Consider the following 25,801-nt stretch of genomic DNA (forward strand, 5'->3'; position numbering starts at 1 on the left):
CCTGGCCCTTGGCTGAAAGCTCTAGTTTGGTTTTGGTTAATTGATAAAACCCTAAGTGCTAACCTAGTTTATCAAGATGATTATGAGATAGGTAGCACTACTCCAAGTGATGATGCAATGGCGAAGATCATGACAATGGTGATGGCATGGTGATGGTCAAATGCAACTTGGAAAAGAAGAAAGAGAAAAACAAAAGGCTCAAGGCAAAGGTATAAAATGTAGGAGCCATTTTGTTTTAGTGATCAAGACACTTAGTGAGTGTGATCACATTTAGGATAGATAACCGTACTATTAAGAGGAGTGAAACTCGTATCGGAATGCGGTTATCAAAGTGCCACTAGATGCTCTAACTCATTGCATATGCATTTAGGATCTAGTGGAGTGCTAACACCCTTGATAATTTTTGTGAAAATATGCTAACACATGTGCACAAGGTGTTTGCAGGGTTGAGATGGGTTTGGGTCCCTCTCTGGGATTTGGTGCTTTTGGAAAAATGAAATGTCTATTTTCTATTGCGCCAGATGCAAAATTCTTGGTGGTTGGCACATTTGAGCAAGGGTGAAGAAGTTAGAGTTGAGATGGAGTTGGTCAAAATGATGTTGGCGTCGGTCTACTGACCGGACGCTAGGTCACTCAGCGACCGGACGCTGAAAGGCTGCGACCGGTCGAGCTGGCAGAGAGGTTGCTAGTTTCGGTGTTGCACCGGACGCTGGACCTGAGATGCACCGGACGCTGGTTTCAGCGTCCGGTCAAACTGACGGGTCTGCACAGTGGCTAAGGGTTGAGTACCGGACGCTGGCTGCGTCCGGTCAAGGTGGACCGGACGCGTCCGGTCGAAAAAATATGCCTCGGGGAGCTTACTGGAAACGACCGGACGCTGGGGCTTCAGCGTCCGGTCAGTTTTGATCGGAGCGTCCGATCAGCTTCGTAGCCGTTGAAATCTGACGAACAACATTTGAAGCTGGTGACGTGTGGCGTCCATCAGACGACCGGACGCTGAGGGCCAGCGTCCGGTCAGTATGACCGGAGCGTCCGATCAGAGCGCGTTTTGCCCAGTGAAGGGGTATAACGGCTCTATTTGATGTGGGCTCTATTTATAGCCCCATGGCCGGCTCAAGGGACAACCTCTTGCACATTTTCATTGATATAGCAACCTTGTGAGCTTAGCCAAAGCCCTCCCCTCCCACTCATCTCTATCATTGATCCATCATCATTGTGAGATTAGGAGAGAATCCAAGTGCTTTGCTTGAGTGATTGCATCTAGTGGCACTTGGTATTCGTGTTGCGCTGCGGATTTCGCTTGTTTCTCTTGGTGGTTGCCACCACCTAGACGGTTGAAGCAGCGGTGAAGGATCGGCACGAGTTGGTGATTGTTCGTGGCCGCCTTCGGTGATTATGAGGGGAGTTGTACCTTCCCCGGCGGAGTGCCGAAAGGTAACTCTAGTAAATTGCTCGTGTCACTAAGTTACCTCACTTGTGGGTCGGTTCTTGCGGTGTCCTATCGTGTGGATGAGGTTTGTGAAACACCTCTTAGCCGCCGAACCACCAAGTGTTGGTCGACACAATGGGGACTAGCGTGTTGGCAAACACGTGAACCTCGGGAGAAAAATTGATTGTCTCTTGTCATTTGCATTCTCCCGGTGATTGGCTTAATCTTCATCTTGTGATTGGTTCATCCCCTACACGACGATATAATCACCCTACTTACTTGATTACATTCTTGTAAACTAGTTGACACAAGCTCTTTAGAGTAATTAGAATAGAGAGCTTGCTTTGTTGTTTACATTCATCTAGTTGAGCTTTTAAGAGTAGCAAATTTGTGTGCCTAAGTAATCATTGCAACTAGAATTATTGGTTAGGTGGCTTGCAACCCTTGTAGAGCTAGAGCAAGTTTGCATTATGCTATTTATCATACTAATCAAATTGCTCTAGTGGATTTGTAGATTTTTAAATAGGCTATTCATCCCTCCTCTAGCCATATTAGGACCTTTCATTGGCTCCTACCCAGTTAACGACGCCAGTCAAGGCCCGAGCATAAGAAGACAAGCTCTAGGCTACCGATGCTCGGGGGCTCCCTAGCACCGCTCCTCAGGCGTGGCCCTGCCAACTGCTCCCCCAACAGTCACATCTGGGACGTGACACCAGAAGACAAAGCTTTTCCTCGACCTTCCAGGGGCTGGGGGGCTTCGGGCCCGCACGTCAGCTCCTAGAGCCAACCTCCTTCGCCACCAAGAAGACTCTAGAAGGTCCACCCAGGAAAGGCCAGTCCAAGCCGACATAACTTGACATGCTGTAGTATCTCTGGTTGGCCTAGAGGGGGGGGTGAATAGGCCTGTCAAAATAAACACTCAAACTTTTTTTAAATTCACCCTGCAGCACTGCCGCTCTAGAGGGCGGCACTATCAGACCAGAACAGCGACACTACCGCACCTGCAGATAACTTTGAGTTATAGTTCAAAATCAGTGAACGGAAACTTAGATCAGAGAAATTTCTTAGCATACTGCAGGTATGATAGTCACAGATCAAGAGCTAGAAGTTGTAGGAACACCTCACACAAGTAGATCGACTAGAAACTCTAGAAATCACGTCAACCAACAATATAAAATGTAAGTAATTTAAATCAAGCACAAGTGACACAACGATTTATCCCGTGGTTCGGCTCACCATCAAGGCTTGTCTACCTCCACCTTTTTGAGGTTAGCCACTAAGGCTTAGGGCTTTCCAACCCTTCCTCGTTCTCAAGTCAAGAGACTTAACTCTTGAGATGACGGGTGAGTATACTAATTTCAAGAGATGGTTATAAACCTCTTGGGGCTGCCACACAAGTTGACAAGCTCTATGAACGACGCTCTAGCCAGCTAGGAGCCAAACTCCAAGAGTAACAAACATAACCGCCAACCAAAATGTGAACCAAGTGCCCTTTTTAGTTGGGGAATCAATGAAGCTGCTCTCTAATCGAGTTTTGAACCCTTATCTCTCAAAGATTGATGGGGAAATCAATGGATTTACTTGAGGGCTCAAGGTCACTAATGGAGGGAGAGAGAGACAGAGCTCCTTTTCTGTTTTGGACGAGCTGGAATGAGCCGAAGGAAGAAGATAGTCATTGGAGAGGAAGATGATGGGTATAAATACCCTCTCAGCCCCAACGGTCACTTAGGGGGTGTTTGGTTGAGCTGTGGCTGTGGGAAAAAGCTGCTGTGGGCTGTGAGCTGTGAGAAAGCTGCTGTGGGCTGTGAGCTGTAGAAAAGCTGAAAGCTGTTTGGTTAAACAAGTATAAAATATATTATCTATCTTTATCTCTCTTGAAACAACTATGAAAGAGCTTTTTATTCCATCAATTTCGAAAAGCAGAAAGTCAAAAGCCAAAAGCAGGGTCAAACCAGCTTTCAAAAATGAACTACGGAAAAACAGCTGCTTCTGAAAAAGCAGCATCAAAAAGCAGCCCCTTTGGTTGAGCTTTTGACTTTTGGGGCCAAAAGCCAAAGCCAAAAGCTCAACCAAACACCCTCTTAAGTCGTGGCAGTGCCGCACTGCGGTAGTGCCTCTCTTCAAGTGCGGCAGTGCCACACCAGTCAAGACAGCAAGGGTAAGAGTGAAGTTTAGACTGTCTTGACTATGAATCTGAGGATGCGTGTGTATGTTTGAGCACTTGGTAGCACATGTTAACTTAAGCATTGTGTCTTGACTATGAATTTATTGGAATATGTTGCTTGCAACATTTGTAGAGCTAGAGCAAATTGCATTACGCTGTTTGTTATACTAATAAATTGCTATATCAGAACCTTTCATCATCGTGTCTGTACCTCTACCTTGCGCGTCGCAGGGGGCCGTTGCTGCTGCCAGGTGCGTTCGCGGGAGGTACGCCACAGCCGCCCGTGCCCGTGGTAGGTCCAACGCCGTCGCCACACACTCGCGAGCTCCCATGCCGCCGTGCTTCGCGTTGCTCGCTCTTACAGGCTGCAGTGGCTCGCTCTCGTGACGCGACGCAGGCAAGTTGGATGGAGGAGAACTGGAGTGGGAGCCATGGTTACACGGCGAAGTTGGATGAGAGGGAGACCACAGGAGCGTGATGACAGGTGGGCCCGCGTGAGAGGATAAAGAGACAGAGGCAGACGGTCATTTTCCATGTCTTCTTCATGCTGTAAGGATGAGTTGCGTGCCAGGTCGTCAAGACAAGAGTGACAAAAATAATATACCTTAAACTGTTTATGCGGGGAATTTGTAACTACGGGGCAACGGGACGAGTGCGAGGGATGGCAAAAATTTAAATTTCCCCCGACTTAGGACGCCGACGCTTCTTTTCCTCATCCTCAACGTCCCGATCCAGAGCCGAAGAGGTCGAACTCCTCGGAAGGAAGACCTGGAGTGCAGGGCGGCGTGCGGGGCGCTCGCCATCACCTCCAGCCTGCAGCTGCACTGCCTCCTGGCCTCCGACGACGACCCCGGCAAGGACGGCTGCCACCACCCGTGCCTTCCCGACGCCGGCAGCGCGGGCGCCGCCGCGAGCACCCCGCCCAACCCCGCGGCCGCGCGGGCCGTCCCCGACGCCGGCAGCGCGCGCGCCGCCGCGAGCGCGCCGCCCCACTCCGTGGCTGCAGCACCGGCCTCCGACTCCGCCATCACCACCCCTAACCCGAACCCTGGTACCGCCGCAAACCCCACCCAAACCCTAGAGGGCTCCAGGCCCCAGCCCCGCGGCCGCGCGGCCGCGAAGGAGGCCACCTTACACCCACCTGGCCGCGCCCATCACGATGATGTCGTCCTCCTCTGCTGCCACAGCCGGGGCCTCCTCGGCTTCCGTCCCGGCCTCTTCCTCCGCGGCTCCTCCTATGATTCTGCAGGCGAACAGGGACCCCGAGTCGAATTGGGAGGTGGACGTTGCCAAGAGCCTCGAGGAGTACCTGCTCAAGATCTGCTCAGGGGAGGTCTCCGGCGAGGACGGGGCCGGCTCTGTCAACTTTGCCGAAGGTACGGTGGTGCGAAGGGCCGGGGTTTCTTGCGGTCAACGTGCGGCACTTCTTTTCAGCTGCTGTGTTATCTGTAGGGCTCTGTAGAGCTGGGAATTGGGAGCGTGAGGTTATAAATTTTGACACTGGACTTGCTTCATTTTGCATGGTGTTATTTCCTTTGCTTGAATAAATGTTAAAGAAAGCAGCTTCTTTTTAGCTGTTTATCTCACCCAAGGTTTAGCCTTTCTAAGGACAATTTAATATGGGTATCGCATCAGAAAAAAAGTTCTTTTCTTTTTCAAGTCAGCAGTTGCCCTGTTAATTTGTGTTTTCTTATCTGCAGCGGCCTTATTACTCCAAGGATCGGTTCAAGTGTACAGTAGGAAGGTGGAGTACTTGTACTCGTTGGTGCTTCACGCGTTAGAGTTCCTTTCGCAAAAGAAGTAAGTTAAGATTGATGCTGCTTTCAGATTTATCCATTATGTACTAATTGCGTCCCTGGACACTGTATGTAATATTACCTGTCGAATGTGGGCCTGAAACCGACAGTGATAAATGCATTCTACATTTTTGCGCATCTTAAATGAGTAGGCTTTAAAAATGCCACACGGCAGATACACATTTGCTGCTTGGTTCGGAAACCATAGAGTTTCGAAATAAGGCATCTGTATCCCCCTCATAGGAACCTTGATGAAGTATGCCTGTTTCAGATTATCTCCGCATTGGCACCTTACATTCTTCCTCTTGAGACCCCACCATGCCGGGCATTTTATTGTCTTAAACTCTATATGTAGCTCCCAAGCATTGAGCTCAAGTAGATGGCCCAAATCCATGTTCACTTGGTTAGATTTACTCTGTGCTCAAAGGGATCAATGCCAACATATTGCTAAACGAAGGCCTTTCTGTACTTTGGAAGATAGTGATCTAATCATGGTACTAAAGCATCACGTAGGTGCAGGGGTGGAGCTACAGCTTGCCATCGGGGTCAGCCGACCCCGACGAATTTTGGAAATTCCAATGGAATATTACTTGCCATCGGGGTCAGCCGACCCCGATGAATTTTGGAATTCCAATGGAATATTACTGTATGTAGAGCTAATAGTTCCTAATGGCCACACTATTTTCAGACAAGTCCCTGATGGTCATCTGGCCTAGATTCACCCCTGCCTAGGTCTTGCTTTGGCATTATGGTAGTCTGCAGTAACTTCCATAGTTGACGCCTTGCCTAATGGTTGCATGGAGAGAAGGGGAGGAGATGAACACATCTATGTTATTGTAATTTGGGCCTCCTTGCAAAATAGCCAATTGCTATCCTCTGGGGCTGAAGACTCATGTGGATGGAAGGAGAGAAAAGAGATGAGATGGAGAGAAGCAAAGATGCAATGGTAAACAGGTGAGGCCGATGACTCCTATCATGGCTCACCTGTAGCCAAATTGCGAGTGTTTTATGCAGGCCTTATAAATCCTGTCCTTTTACCTTTCTTTTTTTTTTCTTTTTTTTATCAGAGCCAACCTTGCCCCTTCCACAATACCAATGGCTCCATTGCCTCCTCCTTTGTTTCACCATTGCTGCTACCACTCTTAATATCACTGTAAGCTTGCCTTCCTTTACTGCCTTGAACCCTGTTCAACCTCCATTCTAGATAGGAGGGTACACATTGCCTCATGTACGCCTTAGGTGCCTAGGTGTCAAGGTAGTCGGCAGGTATGTCATCTTGCCTTACCGTTTGATTACTTCCCTCCTACATTTTTAGAACACTCTTTAAGTAGTGGGAAAAATGCTGCAATAGTCTGATAAACATCTTGGCAACTCTCAGCTTATAGCACTGCTGGGAGAAAAGAATTCTGATTCATCAAGTTGTCATTGTATGTACAAGAGTGGTTCTTATGATTGTCTAGACCAGTGTGACACCTTGGGTGTTCAACATTTAAATGATATTTTGAGGATTTCTGTAATACTATCACATGCTAATCTTTTCTTATTAGCTACAGTAGTCTAAAGCATTATAGCTATACCAGGCAGGATCAACTGGAAAATGGCTCAGCTCAAGCTAATCAAAACGACCCTAGCACGATTGCCAGTGAAGAAGATGATATATTTATGGGGTTAGATGATGTCCCAGGTAAGTGGATCCTTCACTGAATGAGCTTACTTGGAATGTCATGGAGCTAAGAACATTTGTTTAACCCTGTTTAAATTTCCAGCGGAATCAAGGACATCTCTGGATAACAATGTCAATCGAGATGATTTACAAAGAAAAATTGTGAGGCCACCAGCAAATCTACTGGTGTTTGAAGGGGACTGTCTGGATAGCGAAGCGAGTGAGCTAGACACATATTTGGTAAACTTTCTATCCCCTTTATTTCAACTGCAAAATTGGCCAATTTTTACTTCCATACTGAAATAGTCGTAGTTATTTATGTATTGCAGTTAGCAACATGTGATTTTTATGGAGATTTCCTTCTGCTGGATCCTTGTGATGCACCAGCTGTTTTTGACTTTCTGCAAGGAAAACATTCTGGTAATGAAAATAGTGTGGCTCATCAAGGCAGTTCAGCACCTTCTAAAAGCCGAGCCAATGTTTTCACTTCCCCAAATGCAAGATCAGCGGGTACAGGTCGTAAATCGGCTGCTGGAAAAGTGTTAGGAGGTCTAGATCCAACCCAGGAGAATCCTGACCAATCTTCAACTCAAGAAACCACTCCAGATGACAACCATTGGTCTGATCCTGTTGAACCTAGCTTCGCTGATGATGTTGAAATGCCTCACCCAGATGATATAGAGGATCCTGTTGGAGATTATTCTGATGATGAGGATCCATGGAAACCTTTGAATCCACATGAACCTGGCAACCTAAAGATTCGGCCTTACCGGAGAGGTACAGGAAGCTGTTGTTTATGGATATATCTCTTTTGTTTAGTGCCTTGTAAAGCTATTTTGATGACCTATGAATTGAACTGTCTGTACTGATCTGTTTTGGAGCAGTGAAAGGTTCTCCATGGGTGGTTATTGGCATTTCGAAAAAGAAAACTCTCACATTTCTATTTCCTATGGCAAAGATGGATGGCGTTGTCATACCTGAACATGCTAAATCTTTTGAAGCACAGCAGTCTCAGCAGGAGGAACATTATGGTTCCCAATCATCCCCTCGTTTTGAAAAGGTACTCAGCATTGTTACAGTGTCCATGTAAATTAGGCATGTCTAATATTTTGATTTGACTTATTTAATTTATATCTTTTTGGTGAACTAGAAATTATTTAATTTGTTAACCATCCAACATGCAGTTTTTGAGATCATTTGAATTTGGAGAAGAAAATCCCAATGTGTTTGGCGATTTGAAAGATGACAATGGATCAAATACTGGCATTAATTTTGATAATGATGATCCAGACATGCCAAATGACATAGATGTTGATCCTGATGTTCCAACATATCCTGACGAGGTTTATTTAATTGACATTTTTGTTTGCTGGTTCCCGTGTTTAGCTATCCAACATTTGGGTAATATTTCATTTTTATTTTTCCTCTGTTCAGACTATTGCTGCAACTCCCAATGGTACACAGGATGACATAGATACACATGCAAGCCTCGACGACTTGTGTCGGTCACATCTGGTGAGATTTTTAATGGTTCTATAGTCCATTTACATCTATGTCTTGTGCGGTTACAAGCATCTTGGTTCCCTATAAGTCAATATGTTGGCTAAATATGGGCCTGCTTGGTTCGGATCCAAAATTTGCCCTGCCAAAACTGGGGCAAGCCAAAACTAGGGCATGCCAATTTCTGTTGCCAAAACCTTGGCAAGAAATCTGGTACAACACTTGGTTGGGTGCCAAACTGTGATATCCAAAATTTGGACCTTGATTGGTTTGATGCCAAAATATATATGGCAAGGTCTATGATTCAGTACCTAACACATACAATTATATAAGAACCACAGTGTGCATAATAGATTACATCCTGATAACATATTACTATATTCTGTACATGTCCAGTTCATTATATACACCCATCTTCATCCTAAGGACACCACAACATAATATGCATTGTGCTAAAACAGTACCACGAGGTAATGAACTCCTAACCATATACAAGTCTTCATATGCTGACAGCCTGAAGCACGTCCGAAAAACACAAAATAGCACAAGCTTAGTCAGTGCATCCATATGTTTGCCACCTGAAGCATGGCCAAAATGCCACAAGTTTCAGCACCCATAGAATACCAGGATTTTTTAGTCCATTTGGACAGGAAAGGGCATCTTGCAGCACAAGAGAATCATGAGCAGATCCCTCCCACCCTGCTAGGACGTAAGTAAAGTGTAGGTCGAAGTCGACAACTGCTAGGACATTTTGTGTGGGGTATGACTTGCGGCCCCTAAACCTATCCACAGATTTAGCAGGCAAACATGCCTTGATGTGAGTGCCATCTAGTGCCCTGTACAACCCTATGTACAGAGACAAACATGTGTCACAACAGTTATATCTAAAATTGCATATAAAAAATATATCACTTACACTATTGAGAGTTACCATCAAAATATGGATAGAATCTGTTAGGGCTCTTAGTGATCTTTGGGTGCGTGGATGTAGATCTCACATAAATTAGCTCAGGAGCTATCTTGACAATGGCACGCAGGACGGCATTAAAGTATGGACTCACTGTCCATCCCGATCTCCACATTGCAATTACTACAGAGGAATGTGTGTGGTATTGCCCAACAATCTTCAAAAACATTGCCAGCTGCTCCTCTACCGAAACATGAAGTTTGTCAACTAATAACCCCCTCACCCTAAGCCGAGCACAAAGCTTGTAGAATACAGGCCGGGACATCTTGAGCTCACGCATACATGTTCTGTCTGAGGTATCCCTCTGCGCAAGTGGAGCATACTTTATGCGTTTGGCTGTACTCCTCTTGTGATTTTTGTTCCTCCACCACAAGGCCAACAGTAGAACAAGAAAAGCTATTGACTTTTGCCTCCACATACAGGAACAGAGGAATTTTTGCTGAACATTGCCTATCAAGGTGTAGGCGTGTAGGCAATGTGCACAAACAACAACAACAACAAAGCCTTTAAGTCCCAAACAAGTTGGGGTAGGCTAGAGTTGAAACTCAGCACAAGCAATCAAGGTTCAGGCACGTGAATAACTGTTTTCCAAGCACTCCTATCTAAGGCTAAGTTTTTGGGTATATTCCAATGTTTTTGAGGCGTCGCCTAGTCGTCGCCTAGGCGTCGCCTAGGCGGCAAGGCGTGGTCGAGGGCCTGGGCGTCGGGGTCGCCACGACCTCAGCGTGTATGGCGTCCGCCTCATAGGGTTAGGCGTCGCCTAGGCGCAAATGGCGTCGGGCGGACGCCTACAACCGCGCCACGGACGCCGGATGCCGGTCGTAGGGGAAGGGCGCCAAAAGGAGCACGGCCCCGCGGGAAATCGACCAAGGCGCGGGAAATCGACCGCGCGGGCGCCCAGGTAGCTTCTTCGCGTGGGAAATCTAGTGTGCGAGTCATTCACCGCGAGTGCGGGCGAGGAGAGGGGAAGAGAGAAGGCGGCGGACGTACCTCGACCTCCGCTGGGCGCGGACTCTGCTCGTGTCCACCGGCCGGCCGCCCCTACCGCGGAGCCGGCCCTGCATCTGGCCGTCCGCCCCTGCCGTGGAGCCTGTCGGGCCCTTCCGCCCCTGCATCTCTGCTTGACTGCGCCTCCGTCGGGCCCTTCCGCCTGGTATGCTCTGCTTGTCTGCTCTCTGCTCTCTGCTTGTCTGCTCTGCTCTCTGCTCTCTGCTTGTCTGCTCTGCTCTCTGCTCTCTGCGCCTCCGTCGGGCGCCTCCACTCTGCTCTGCTTATCTGCTTGTCTTCCGTCTGCTTTGCTTGTCTTCCGTCGGGCCCTTTTCCAAATCTCGTGACTCTGCTTGTACTGCTGCACTAGTATATGTATGTGCTCTGCTTGTCTGCTGTCTGCTCTGCACTAGTGCGGGAGAAGAGCTTTTGGAAAGGAAAGAAAGGAACGTGGGCTCAAGAATTGGCAACAAACGAGGTATCTATGTGCTCCACTAGTATATAAAATTCTAGCTTACAACGCCTTACAATGTGTGCATGGCGTCGCCTAGGCGTTGTGAAGGGGGTCGGGCGCCGCGCCTCGCCGCGGCGCCTCAAAAACATTGGTATATTCCATCCTTTCAAGTCTCCTTTTATTGCCTCTACCCAAGTCAACTTCGGTCTTCCTCTGCCTCTCTTCACGTTACTATCCTGGCTTAGGATTCCACTACGCACTGGTGCCTCTGGAGGTCTCCGTTGTACATGTCCAAACCATCTCAACCGGTGTTGGACAAGTTTTTCTTCAATTGGTGCTACCCCTTATCTATCACGTATATCATCGTTCCGAACTCGATCCCTTCTTGTATGACCGCAAATCCAACGCAACATACGCATTTCCGCGACACTTATCTGTTGAACATGTCGTCTTTTCGTAGGCCAACATTTTGCACAGGCAATGTGCACAAACAAAAAATGAAAAATAAAATGCAAAGCATGTATCAGCAGCCAGTAAATTAAAATACCTTTTGATATGCACAAGCATGAATGGCATGTATAGTAGCCAATAAATTAAATTAGTTTGGTGAACAGGCTGGTTTAACTGAAACTAACATGTGCAACTAAACTAAAGTGATTTGAACTAATGCACACCATCGTGGAGCATCAAACAATTGTTAGCTATATCTGGATTTTTTAATGGGCAAGGCGAAGTATTTAACCATCATAAATAATGCTGAACTCTTAACAGAGGGATATTCAATGGGGTTATGCAGTTGGGAATCTGAGGAACAACAACTACAATCGTAGTAGCTTGCTGTAAGCCTATAGCTATGCAGAGACTCAGAGAGAGACCAAAGGAGCTCGATTTCAAAGATTTTACCTCCAGGAGTGGACCAACGGATCTAGCTGGGGTGATTGCGTTCTGGTACGTTTTCCTCTGCACTTCCTTGCAGCAGATCTGTAAACGGATGATACATTAGAAACTCATACCTACATGGAGGATTGAAGGAGGAAAACACATGATAGTAGGAATAGATGGATTAATCGGAGATGAGAGGCCACCAGATGAGGGAAGATGCTCCTTGTTCCCCAACGGATTAAGGGATCTGTTATGAAGGTAGGGATGGAAGGATATGTCCCTTTAATCTGCGACACGAACAAGTGATGGACTGGTGGAGCTTCGGGGCTGGCACAGGCGACGGAGGAGATAAGTGATGGCGGCCGTGAAAAGTGACGACGGAGAAGGAGAGGATTAGAGGGAAGTGGTGGCTGCTGTGTCGGTGGGAGGGTGATACTGCAAAATAACAGGCGAGGGCAATAGGAGCGCGGAAGGCAGCCAAAGTATTGGTGCTGGACATCTCGTGTCCGCCGCTGATTCAGCTAGAAGGTTCGGTGCACCAATTTTTTGGTTTGAAACCAAACAACCGCCCAAGTTTTGGGACTGCTGTAACTTTGGCTGGGCAGATTTTTGAGGGCATCCAAGCAGGCCCTATATATTAGGTGTAAGCATGTCAAAACATGCTAGGATAAACCTTATTATAATAGATTATTGCTGCATTGGACAAAATTGCTTGTAGGATTAGTTGCAATATCTTCCCAACAATTCTGATATTGCATCTTTGTCATGTGTTGGGTTTTACAGACAAGTTTCTGGAATAAAGTGTCAGGAGGAACTGACTGTGATTAGTAAATTCCCATGCAACAATCCGTGGCGGTAAAATTGTTTAAATAAAATATTATGTTGGTATATTTAATGTGCTTCCACCTTTCATGCATGCACTGGTTAAAGGACTTAAGGCATGCTGTTTTGGCCATATGGTTGTTTCTCCCATATAGATGATCAATGTTGTTACTGCCTGAACAATGAGATGCATGCACGTCTCAGCTGAATATTTTCAGATGTGGAGTTAGATTCTTAGTCGTAGGTCACTTTTTATTTCCTTTAGCGTAACAAGCTCTTTTGTTTTTGGTGCCGCCTAAGCCCTTTTCTGGCTTGGACGTGCGTGTGATCGCACTTTCTATCCCACTTAATGAAATATACATGTTCAGGCGCGTTCGTGAAAAAAACCACCAAAAGTTTTAATGACATGATGTTAAAGCGAAGCTCTACTAACTTAGCTATATTACACATCCGCCCACACCCATATAAAATCCTCAAAACTCACCTGGAGGTGATGCTTCAAAGCTTTTGTGTCATTGGAAACTTCATTTTGCCTGCTGGTTTCTAGAATCCAAATTGCAAGTGCGAACTTTAATTTTCAGTTGTGTCCTGAATTTGCCTTTTCTCTTCAACTTCCAAAACTGACAGATAATTCTTCATACAGAATGCTCTCCTTGCCAGCATCGCTGAGGTTGAAAAGCAGAGTGAGATGGATGCTCGAGTTTCAACATGGAAAGAAAGAATTGAGGATGCCTTGGAAGAGCAGGTTTGTTGCTGGCTTGAACTGCTTACAATTTTGCATCTATGAACTTGTTTAGCGCTCACCCCTACATCCATGTCTTGTCAGGATAAAAACCCACCTTTTGATATCGGTTCATATGGGGAGCAAATCCTTGACACACTTTCATCAAGAACTGACAATACAGGAACTGCATCTTTTAGTGAGATTGTTAGTGGCAGATCAAAGTATGAGGTTGCCAGAACATTCTCTGCCCTTCTCCAGCTGGTAAACTTCCCTTTTCTCCCAGTTTCATAATCTGGTCATCTGGTGCAACCCCAAGCATTTTTTTAGCCACGTGGATGTTACAGGTGAACGACAGAAGTGTTGATCTGGACAAAGGACAAGCCACGAATGAGTTGGTGTGTTACACAGCAGAGAATCCATTCCATGTAAGGCTCATTGGTCCCAACCGGAGGCCAGAAATGGAGGCACGCTTTGCTCGGAAGAGAGTCAAGTCCCCACTGCAAAATGCAGGCAAAGGCGGTGAGTCCTCCTTGGCACAGCATGAGTGCCCCAAGAAGCCGTTGCATAAAAATGGCAAGATTCCAGTCAAGACAGCGATCAGGCTGACTCCAGATGGGAAGCGAAGGCGAAGATCGGCCGCTCACCTAATGCAGCCGTTCAATCTGGAATCCAGCGGATGAACGCCAATGGCAAACTAACTCATGGGCATCTAGAGGCCGATTCTTCTAATTGTTGTGACTTTAGTGGCGGCTTCATAGGCAGGATGGGCTGTGACCTGTAAGTTATGACTTAGGCGTAGCTAGCGGGTGTTAATGTACAATAGTTCATTGTGCTGTTTTGTATGCATTGGTATCAGCTCTCAAGTGTAATGCTAACAGGGCAAGCAAGAATTTTTGGACGGACTTGCCCTTTTATAGCGGTATGACATTGGTAGATTCAGTTCGAATTCAATAAACTAGCGCGATGCCAAGTCTATTGTATGCTAGTTGCTGGTGCTTTTATTGTTCTTAAAACTGCATGATTCAACACTACAATCGATGTTCCCCGCAATTTCAGATTTACTAGAAAGACCATCATCCGTGGCTTATCAGCCATGGTACAAAGTTTCTCTTACAACAAATTAGCGAACAATATTTTTTGTAACACTCTAATGTTAAACATTGCATTTGGCCCCTGCATTTCATGAGCACAAGCATCATCCAAGCATTCATGAGGATGAGCGTATAGAATTTTATCTTATTCTTGACATATTATCACCTGTGATGTTGATTATATACATGCATATGCTTATGATTATATGTGACCAATGCAAGAGATAGTTGTGAGGTCATAAAAACACCTTATACATGTCTAGGATAGTAAATGGAACAATGTTTGTATTCATGACATGGACCAATTTTGCTTCTAAGTCCTAGTTTACTTAAAATGTCATTTTTCACGATCCTACTTTGACTAAAGTTGAACTATAACATAGAGTGTTTGTATGACAGTGCACCTTTAATAAAAGTTATAGCTTATCTTATGCGGAACAAACTTTATTTAAGGGCCATGAGCTAATTCAGTGCCTAACATAGTCAAATAGGGCTCACAAGAATCAACAAAATGCTGTTTCTAGACTCGGAAATTTTACCGTCCAAAATGCTGATTTTAGTTTCAAGTGCACCACTTTGGAGCTTTGTAACTTGCTAACCATGATGAATTAGATGTTACTCTCTAAAGCAAAGTTGTAGATCTCACATAGCTCTACAACTTTCACTAATACCATTTTCACTTATTCACCACGGATTAGGAGTTACATGATCACAAAGTTGCTCTGTCAGACATGCACGCCGGGCACTGATGATCGCGAACGCGCACGGAGTCAGTGGCCGACCGCGCCAGGCCGTGGCCGCCATGTGGCGGCCGTACACCGGTGACGACCGGGCCGGTCGGGCCAGCGCGCGGACAAGAGGGCCGCGCCTCCTGCTGCTCCCTCCCACTTGCTCCCACTCGCTTTCACTCGCCTCGCTTCGCTCTCTCCCCCTCTTGTCGCGGCGAAGCCGAGCGCCATTGCCGCCGTGAGCTTCGCCGAGCTCGCACACAGCCCTCACTGCTCTATTTCCAAATTGCCCGCGCCAATAGCTCTGCCTTGCTCCGCTCTACCACCTCGACCCAGTAGAGCCGTCGATTGAGCCCAAGGTAAAGGCCTATGACCGTTTCCGCCACCGCGACATCACCGGAGCGCCGCCGCGCTCTCGGCTCACCGTGGCCAGGCCACTCCACTACAGCTCCTGCCTTCCTATCTTTCAGTCCGTAGTTGCCTTTGGTCATTGCTGCTCAAATCGGAGCTAGGGTAGATGTTACCGTACCGTCACGCGGGAACGTACCGCCGCTCCCGCCGTGCCCGCCATGGCCACAAGCTCGAGCTCACCGTGGCCAGCAGCCCCTAGGTCTCGCCTTCCCCTGCTCGAAGATGTTTGTGCATGGCCATGAACCCTAGCTCCTACCGCGAAGATGGAGACCCACCTCTTGCCGCCAGTTAGCCAGAACGGAGAGCCCCGCCGTGTGCGCTGGGCGCCGCCGTGCCGCCATGCACATGGTCAGGCTCCCTCACTGCTCCACCGTGGCCAGATCTTGCTCTAGAACTGTGCTATGTCACCATAGAGGTAGGGCCATCCTCGCCGGAGCCTACCATGGCCGAATACGGCCAGCGCGCCACCACGTGACCACCGCCGTCCACCATGCTCACCGGTGAGCTTGCTCCAGTGAGCCACCAACCCAACCTGGGGTACCCCTGGGTGCGGGTTGACGAGAGGAACACGATGGTGCCTAGGGTTTCACCAGAGACCTCGTCATTGGTGAGCTTTCGCCGGTCAAAGCGTCGCCTCTGCTCTGTGCCTATGACGGGTGGGATCATTCTGACCGCGGGACCCCGCAGTCAGCGCCTTTGGGTGCAGTACGCCGGGCGCACTTAGCATTTAACAGGGTTTTTGATGTTTTTCTTTAAATGTTTTCTAGATTTTGTAGCAAACTTGTAAAATTCATAACTAATTCTTGGAGTGTCCAAATTGAGTGATCCAAATTTTGTTGGATTCTTTATGAAGTGTACTATTTTATAAAAATATGAAACCTACTGTTTGATATATTTTTCTAGGGGAATTAAATTAAGCTACATAAGTGCTTTTAAATTTGTTTCCGTCTTGTAAAATGCATATCTTGAGCTAGGGAAGTGCAAAAATTGTGATTCCAATTTTACTGGTCTTGTGTAGACATTCTCTAGCTAGCAAAAAAGCTAAACCTATAGTAGGTATACTTGGAATATAGTCTTCCTATTTAAACCTTGATTAATTGCTAGTTTCTAGTGAAAATAAATGGGGGTAAAAATACATAACTTACGATCATGCAAATTTTTATACAGTGTTATGGTGCTAGGATGAATGTAAGAAAAATATGAAATTTGTTGTTTGACACTTTTCACTAGGCTAAACTATTTTTGCTAAAATAAGACTATGCAACTTGTCATTTTTGTAGAGATGGCTATACTTATCCAAATGGCATGAAATTTATACAATAGACTTTTGGGGTCATATGTAGGCTACTGTAATTTTCTCAGAATTTACTGTGAACTTTTGATATATGTTCCTTATTTCACCTTAGTGTCCAAATAAATTAATAAAGGCATTTAAATAATTTATTTGGGCTTGACCATTATGTTTTCTAAAGTGTATATGATGTCTATGAACTTTTGGTACCATTGGTTGTGCCCAGATTTGATTGCTTGTATGCAGTAAAATATTAATTGCTCTATAATTCAATTACAGTGACTATTTTTGACAGTTTCTGTTGTTAAGTAAATTGCATGAGTAAAATGATGTCTGATGTGAATCTTGTCAATAACAAAGTTGTAGATAACTTACTTATATTGCTTTTGTAAAATTTTCATGGTAATAGGCTAAATGGTTTGAGAGTTATAGTTGTTGGAAGTTGGTCTCCAGAAATGCTTATTCTCTGGAATTTCTGGACAGATCTAGGAAATTGCTTTGTTTAACCTTGATAGCCATTGAATCATCTTGAGATGACTATAATAAAGTTATAGGCAGTTTTATAAGCTTTCTAGAAAGTCTAAGATCATAGTATTTGGTTGAGTAGAACTCCAGATATGGCTAAAATAATTATCTGTTATTTACAGTCCAGGAAATGACTAAGTAAAATTATAATTGTTTGTCTTATATGATGCTTGCGTAGATGCTTAGGCTAATTGAGATTAGTTGTTAGCTACAGGTTCTAAGCCTCTTACTGATGATGAATAACTTTACCTTAGATTACTAGAACTTGGTGAATGTATGTTTCTTGTACTATAGAAGAGATATGCACCTACTCAGTAAAGATCGACTAGAAGAAAGTTATACATCTACTTGGTCAACGAATGTTAAACTTATCATACATCTTGCGGATAACCATGCTCATGCATATATAATTTATCAGGTCATCTCATCTCTTATGCATTCATGATACTTATTTGTGCATATGCATGCAATAGGTTCCTCGGAAGGAGTGACACTACTCGAGTTTGAACCCGAGCGTCAGGAGGAGCAGCAGGCAGCCCAGGAGCAGGAGGTTTAGGCGGAAGGAGTCAACGTGGAAGATTTTCCTGAGTGTCCTGATCACCAACCTTCCTTGTTTTTGAAAGGTAAGCCCCAAAGCATTCTAAGCCTCCTATATTTTCTAAATATCAACTTGAGTCCTTTTACGTTGATGTATTAAGTACTAGGGGTTGATTGGAACCACTTGCTGCATATACTTTCCTTGTCCAGACAAATATATCTTGAATCCTATGTAGGTCCAGGATCAAATATATACTTAGCTATAGGATCTCTGGTTGGCCTAGAGGGGGGATGAATAGGCCTATCAAAACAAACACTCAAACTTTTATCAAATTCACCCTGCGGTACTACCGCTCTGGAGGGCGGCATTCCAAGACTACGGCACTGCCAGGCCAGAATAGCGGCATTGCCGCACCTACAGACAACTTTGAATCATAGTTCAAAATCTATGAATAAAAACTTAGATCGAAGAAATTTTCTAGCTTACTGCAGGTATGACAATCATAGATCAAGAGCTAGAAGTGGTAGGAACACCACACATAAGTAGATCGATAAGAAACCCTAGAAATCACCTCAACCACAATATGTCATGCAAGTAATGTAAATGAAGCACAAGTGACACACTAATTTATTCTGTGGTTCAGCTTGCCACAAAGGCTTATCTACCTCCACGTTGTTGAGGTTAGCCACTAAGGTTTAGGGCTTTCCAACCCTTCCTCGTTCTTAAATCAAGAGACTTAACTCTTGAGATAAGGAGTGAGTTTACTAACTTCAAGAGATGGTTACAAACCTCCCGGGGCTGCCACATAAGTTGGCAAGCTCCATGGATGATGCTCTATCCAGCTAGGAGCCAAACTCCAAGAGTAACAAACACAACCGCTTGCCAAAACATGAATCAACTGCTCTTTAGAGTTGGGGAATCAATGGAGCTGCTCTCGAATTGAGTTTTGGACCCTTTTCCCTCAAGGATTGATGGGGAAATCAATGGATTTGTTTGGGGGCTTGAGGTCAACAATGGGAGGAGAGAGAGCTCCTGCTCTATTTTGGGTGTGCTGAAGTGAGGAAGAAGAGACAGAGAGCCATTGGAGAGAAAGGGAAAAGGTATATATACCCCTAGCCCCCAAGGGTCACAACACCCAAGGGGTCGGGAGAGATGGAGCCCGTGGCCTTGAGATTGGGCGAGACAGAGCCTGTGGCCTCGAGGTTAGGCGAGATGGAGCCCGCACCCAAGGGGTTGGGCGAGACGGAGCCCGCGGCCTTGAAGTTGGGCGAGATGGAGCCCATAACCTTGGGGTCGGGCGAGACCTTTTAATACGTCTCGAGACATCCAGGGAAGTCAGCGTGGGCGCTAACTTCCTTGTGCCACGACTCAAGTGCGGTAGTGCCTCTCTTCAAGTGCGGCAGTGCCGCATCATGCAAGATAGCAAGGGTAATAGTGAAGTGTAGACTGTCTTGGCTGTGAATCTAAGGATGCATGTGGTTGTTTAAGCACTTAGTAGCACATATTAGCTTAAGCATTGTGTCCCCCTTTATAGTACGGCTTTTCCTATACTCAAATTCAAAATATAAAAGAATTTAAACCTCCTTTGAGTTTGAAGCCATCTACATTTGCAATTAGGGGCTCCTCCATTTCATGTAGCATCCTCGAATATAAATTTCCTGCTTGTTATCTCGATAAATCTCATTAGTTCTTTAATTGCGTGGTCATTATCACCAAAACCTATAATTAGGGCTTGATTGCACTTTTAATCTCCCCCTTTTTAGTGATTGATGACAACCTAATTAGAGCTTACAAAATATATGAAATAAATATTGAGATTTTCAAGCTATGGGTGTAGAGCATCCCCCTAAGTATGTGAATAGAGAATTGAATTCTCAAATTGGCATAAGAAGCCAAGACTCACATTTTAGTGAAAGTGATGGGGCTCCCCCTACATCCATGCTCCTGTGGGGTGTTGCATACCGTGTCAGGTATGTAAAACGTGATACAAATAACAGTTTATGCACAACATGGTTTGCTGTTGCAGCTGGGTGTGGCACTGCCGCTCGCACTGTAACAGCACAGATTAGAACAGACACCACACAACATGTGATACATATAAAGATATACATTCTAGCACAATTGTATCACAAAGGACAGCATAAATTAATATATGTCCATATCCCACACATATATAAAGTACTTAAGTAGCATTATTACATAAATAAAGTTTCTAATGGACTCCCAAACTCTCACCTAACTAAGACTACTCTAAATGGATACGAACATAACTCTAGCTGCAGCAACCTCCATGGCATCGAAAAAGTTGTTGACCCCTCTAATTTTCTCCCCTTTGGCATAAAGCACCAAAAAGAGAAGAAAAGAAGAAAGACCAACACTCATGCCTTATCCTCTTGGATCGTGTCCCAATCAATATCGTTGCCACCAGTAGCTCCACTAGCACCTGCGATGTCCTCCTCTCCACCACCATCATCATCGTCGTCGTCGAAGGAGGAGGAAGAAGAAGACACCACCGCCCTCCCTTGGTGATGAGTGGTTGAAATGTGGCGCTCACGCCTAGTGCTCCTCCTCATGGACTGCAAGGTGGATCTCAAACTGGTGTGTGGATCAAGCTATGGCTGCTCCTGCTCCTTCTCCTCCTCATCCTTTGAATCTGTGTCGGATAGGCTAGGGAGGTCATCAAACTTTAGCGGTGACTAAACTAGAGAAAGAGTCGGCAGCCCTGCACACTCTCTAGCCTCTTGGTTGGCTTCATGGTTCTCCAACCGGTCCTGATATGCAGTCCTTGCTACATAGGAGCATGTGGTGAAAATAGCCTTAATCCATCTCCCAAACTTCTCCATCTTCTTTTTCTTGCAAGGCCTAGATTGAAACGACTCAGGCATGTCCTCAACTAATGGAGAGCATCTCACTACCCTACTAGCACCTACCCCTCAGGTCTTCTCGATCTTGTAGATGGTGTGAAGACCATCTTTCTCAAATCTGTAGCTAGTGACCCTCTCAATCATAAACATGAGATAGGGAGCATAGGGTATCCCCATTCTCCCATCCTCCATGGCATTCCTCAGCTCACGCCATATGAAGTGAGGGACATTAAACCTATCACCTCTAGGAGCAAATCTAGCAAGCACATTCCTGACATAGCCATTAAGATCAGAGGCTGCTCCATCCTTGGGATTGATAGTGTGCCTAATCAAATTATTCAGAATATAATAATAGCTCTTCAGGCCACTGACCTTCCCATCTGCACTTCTCCTGTCAATCCACATATAGGCAATATCATGGATCTTAGCTCTAGCCTCATCATGAATATAAGTGAAGCCCCGCTCCTCCTCTCCAAAACTAAGGATCCAGCTAAAAGTCACAAAATTAACTCTATAATGCCGTCCCTCAGTCATCCAGTGAATCTCATTAGTGTAGATACTATAGAAGAAAGTGGCATGGAACTAGGCTAGCACTTCCTCATTCCAATTATATCTAAAACTCATAATATCAATGAGGCCAAACAACTCACAAGCCTTGATCACCTTATTGAATCCTGGCTCATTCTTTGCCTTCATCTCCTCCCAATCAACATACTACATCTTCACAACCTTGGATTTCTTGGAGTTGAAGTTCACAGATGCATAGAAATTAGAATGAAACTCATTCCAAAACCTATAGTCTATCTCCAAATCCTTTGACTGCTCATAGGGATTGTTCTCATGTGCTTCCTCTACCATCTTCAGCTTTTCTGCATAATTGAGTACGGGATGAGCACGTGTATCAACTAGACACCTCATGACTACATCCTCATAATACTCTCTGATGTAGCTCCTGTCAAACTCCTCAAGATGAGGTAGAGTATCTGGGCAAGCACCTAGAGGAATGGTGCGGCTAGCCCTTTCTAAGTTTGCATCCTAGATCATCTGATCTCTCCTCCCCTATCTCTGGCAACATCTCTTCCTGCTACACTGTTGCTGCCCTCTGTGGTCCTGCCATGACCACGACGAGGCATTTGCTTGTCTCAAGGCTCTATCATCTTCCTCTTCCCCCTACGATCATCATCACCTCCAGAGGCCATCTTGGTTTTTGTGGATTTAGGAGGAAAGAGATGAATTGGCCCCATCCATGAGCTAGGGTTGCTACTGATGACGATGTTGTAGAACAATAGCAGGCTATGATAATGTCGGAGGTGGCAGCATGGCTGGACAGAGCGGCGGTGGTGGCTATGCATGCGTGGAGGAGAAGAGAGGCAATGACTGGGAGATAGGAGAGAAGAGGGTTACCTGGGGCTAGGTAAAATAGGTAGAAAAGATGGGCGCCCACGGTAATAGCTGATATGGGCCAAATTTCTAGTTGAAATTCAAAGTGCGGCACTGTCGCAGTCCACACGTAGCACTGCCGCAGGGCAGGCATGGCACAGCCACATTTCTAGACCAGTAGTATTTAGCTACTAACTAAATACCTATATATATGGGATATGGACACATATCTTAAGCACACTATGATCAGCAACAAATAATCAATACAAACAACGATCATAATGCACTTGTTTCTTATGATAAAACATTTTAAGCACAATATTTATACTTTTGCAATTCATTTCTCCTATCCATGATAGTTTATCAATCAAGGTGTGCTATAGTTCAAATTATGTTACGAGAATCAAGTATATTTAGCTCACTACGCAAAGCACAAAACCTTAACTCATCAAGAGGCTTAGTGAAGATATCAGTTAGTTGCTTTTTGGTGCTCACATGGCGAATTACGATATCTCCTTTGGCTTCGTGGTCTCTCAAGAAATGATGTTGGATGTCTATATGCTTAGTTCTTGAGTGGCTTACGAGATTGTTGGCTAACTTTATGGCACTTTCGTTGTCACACCAGAGTGAGATTTTTGTGAAGTGACATCCAAAATCTTAAAGGGGTTGCCTCATTCAAAGTAGTTGAGCACAATATGCACCGGCTGCAACATACTCAGCCTCAGCGGTGGAAAGGGCTACACAATTTTACTTTTTAGAACTCCAAGACACTAGGGACCGTCCAAGGAATTGACATGTCCTCGAAGTGCTTTTTTGATCTACTTTGCAACCGGTGTAATCGGAATCTAAATACCCAAGTAGATCAAACCTAGAGCCCTTAGGATACCACAAGCCAAGGTTAGGAGTGTGTACTAAATATCTCAAGATTCTCTTAATGGCCACTAAGTGACACTCTTTTGGGTTAGCTTAAAATCTAGCACACATGCACACACTAAGCATAATATCGGGCCTAGATATGCACAAATAAAGTAGAGAGCCGATCATAGAGTGATATACCTTAGTATCCATGGCTTTCCCTTCATCATTGAGATCTAGATGTCCATTGGTTGGCATGGGAGTTTTGATCGGCTTAGCATTCACCATGTCAAACTTCTTGAGCATATCATGGGTGTACTTCATTTGGCTAATAAAAGTTCCATCCTTCACTTGCTTAATTTGAAATCCAAGGAAGAACTTCAATTCACCCATCATAGACATCTCAAATCTCTTGGTCATGATCCTACTAAATTTCTCACAAAAAGAATGATTAGTACTATAAAATATTATGTCATCGACATATATTTGGCACATAAATATATCTTTGCCAACTTTGTGAGTGAAAAGGGTAGGATCGGCTTTGCCTATTTCAAAGCCTTGTTTAAGAAAGAATTCCTTAAGGCATTCATACCATGCTCTTGGTGCTTGCTTAAGCCCATAGAGCGCCTTTTGGAGTTTGTAGACATGATTGGGAAACTTGTGATCTTTAAAGCCCGGTGGTTGCTCAACATAGACAAGTTCTTAAATAGGGCCATTGAGAAATGCACTCTTCACATCCATTTGATATAGCTTGAAGTTGTGATAAGTGGCATAGGCTAGAAACATTCAAATTGCTTCAAGTCTTGCCACTAGTGCATATGTTTCTTCAAAGTCTAAGCCCTCTACTTAAGTGAAACCTTGAGCAACCAACCTTGCCTTGTTCCTTGTCACCACTCCATTCTCATCTTGCTTGTTGCGGAAGGCCCACTTGGTGCCAATGACATTGGTATTGGGTCATTCCACCAAAGTCCACACTTGGTTTCTTTCGAAGTTATTGAGCTCTTCTTGCATGGCCATCACCCAATCCGGGTCTCCAAGTGCTTGTTCTACCTTAAGAGGCTCCAAAGAGGAAACAAATGAATAATATTGACAAAAGTTTGCTAAATGTGAATGAGGTGTTACCCCCTTTTGAAGACTCCCAAGGATGTTATCAATGGGATGATCCCATTATATTGTTTGTCTTAGCCTTGTATGCTCAATGGCCTCTTGTTCATCTTCTGGATCTTCATCATCATCTTGCTCAAATATGGGTTGTAGGTTTTGTCCATGAGCTAGAGTCGAATCAGCTGCTGCTGACTGTGTAGGTGCGGCACTGCTACCCTCAAGTGCAGCACTACCACGCTTTGGAGTTGCAGCAGGTGTTTGCTGTAGTGTAGCATCAGGTACATCATCGGAAATTGGTGCAGCAGCAACTTGAGGAACCTCCACTTTAGTGGTTTCATTGGAAATTGCTTGATTGCTTCACATGATGGATCCTCCTTTCCTACAACACTTGAATCAACTTGCTCTACTTGAGAGCCATTAGATTCATCAAATATCACGCCTACCGCAATCTCAACTCTCCCGGAGGTTTTGTTGAAGATACGGTAGGCATGCTCATTTGATCCATAACCAAGAAGAAAACCTTCATCAACTTTAGGTGCAAACTTAGAGATTTTGGGTTTCTTGTTAAGTATGAAATATTTGCACCCAAACCATTCTAAAGTAAGACACCTTAGGCTTGTTACCGGTTAGAAGCTCATATGAAGTTTTCTTCAACTTCTTGTGTAGGTAGAGGCGGTTGATGGCCTAGCAAGCGATGTTGATAGCGTCACACCAAAAGATGTTCAACGTCTTGGACTCATCTAGCATTGTCCTTACTATGTCAATGAGTGTACGGTTCTTGCTCTCTACTACACCATTTTGTTGAGGGGTGTATGGAGTTGAAAACTCATGCTTGATGCCCTCTTCATCAAGAAACTCCTCAACTAGAGTATTCTTGAATTCGGTCCCATTGTCGCTTCTCACTTTCTTGATGGGAAGACCAAACTCCTTTTGAGCTCTTCTAACAAATATCTTCACCTTCTCTTGAACTTGGCACTTGTCATGTAAGAAAAATACCCAAGTGAAATGAGAATAGTCATCAACAATAACAATACAATATTTGTTACCCCCGAAACTTAGGTAGGCGACCGGTCCAAAGAGATCCATATGTATTAGCTCCAATGGTTGCTTGGTGGTCATGATGCTCTTTGGTGGGTGAGGTGCTCCAACTTGCTTTCCGGCTTGACAAGTGCTACAAATCCTATCTTTCTCAAAGTGAACATTTGTTAGTCTAAGGATGTGTTTATCTTTTAGAAGTTTGACCAAGTTCCTCATCCCAACATGGGTTAGTCAGTGATGCCAAAGCCAACCCATGCTAGATTTTGCAACTAAACAAGTCTCAAGCTTAGCTTTACTTTTGTTGAAATCAACTAAGTAAAGCTTGTTCTTTCATCGATGTATAAAGACAATAGAGGAATCCTCCCTTCTAAAAACTTCCACACCCTTATCCATAAAGAGACAATTGTAGCCCATCTCACATAATTAAGAAATGGACAACAAATTATAACTCAATGAATCAATATATAATACATTTGTAATTGAATGCTCAAGGGTTATAGCAACTTTACCGAGACCAATCACATCCCCCTTTGAATTGTCTTCAAATATAATATTTTCATTTGAGTGCATCATCGGAGAATATGATAT

General features: G+C 44.9%; 1 protein-coding gene across 4 annotated transcripts; it reads left to right on the forward strand.

The window, feature by feature from the left end:
* Nucleotides 1-4,200: 4,200 nt before the first annotated feature.
* On the forward strand, nucleotides 4,201-14,441 carry LOC136512535 (condensin-2 complex subunit H2-like). Of its 4 annotated transcripts, none has more exons than XM_066506501.1 (11): nucleotides 4,201-4,969; nucleotides 5,294-5,393; nucleotides 6,937-7,073; nucleotides 7,156-7,292; nucleotides 7,382-7,829; nucleotides 7,937-8,112; nucleotides 8,237-8,395; nucleotides 8,487-8,567; nucleotides 13,308-13,409; nucleotides 13,491-13,649; nucleotides 13,733-14,441. In XM_066506501.1, exons 1-11 carry the CDS (start codon nucleotides 4,753-4,755, stop codon nucleotides 14,066-14,068), a joined length of 2,052 nt encoding a protein of 683 aa, XP_066362598.1. In that variant the 5' UTR covers nucleotides 4,201-4,752; the 3' UTR covers nucleotides 14,069-14,441. The 4 variants fall into 4 exon arrangements, with proteins under 4 accessions (XP_066362598.1, XP_066362599.1, XP_066362600.1 ...); XM_066506502.1 differs by having other exon boundaries at nucleotides 6,943-7,073; XM_066506503.1 differs by having other exon boundaries at nucleotides 6,946-7,073.
* Nucleotides 14,442-25,801: the final 11,360 nt, after the last annotated feature.

The sequence above is a fragment of the Miscanthus floridulus genome, chromosome 16 (assembly GCF_019320115.1).
Source record: "Miscanthus floridulus cultivar M001 chromosome 16, ASM1932011v1, whole genome shotgun sequence".
In the NCBI taxonomy this organism is placed as follows: domain Eukaryota; kingdom Viridiplantae; phylum Streptophyta; class Magnoliopsida; order Poales; family Poaceae; genus Miscanthus; species Miscanthus floridulus.

What these genes read in the sequence shown, in the direction of transcription:
- LOC136512535 (XM_066506501.1), top strand. Translation starts at nt 4,753, where the DNA reads ATGATGTCGTCCTCCTCTGCTGCCACAGCCGGGGCCTCCTCGGCTTCC. An exon ending in GTGAGCTAGACACATATTTG is followed by an intron (nt 7,293 to 7,381) that starts GTAAACTTTCTA and finishes TATGTATTGCAG; the next exon opens with TTAGCAACATGTGATTTTTA. An exon ending in CATCCCCTCGTTTTGAAAAG is followed by an intron (nt 8,113 to 8,236) that starts GTACTCAGCATT and finishes TCCAACATGCAG; the next exon opens with TTTTTGAGATCATTTGAATT.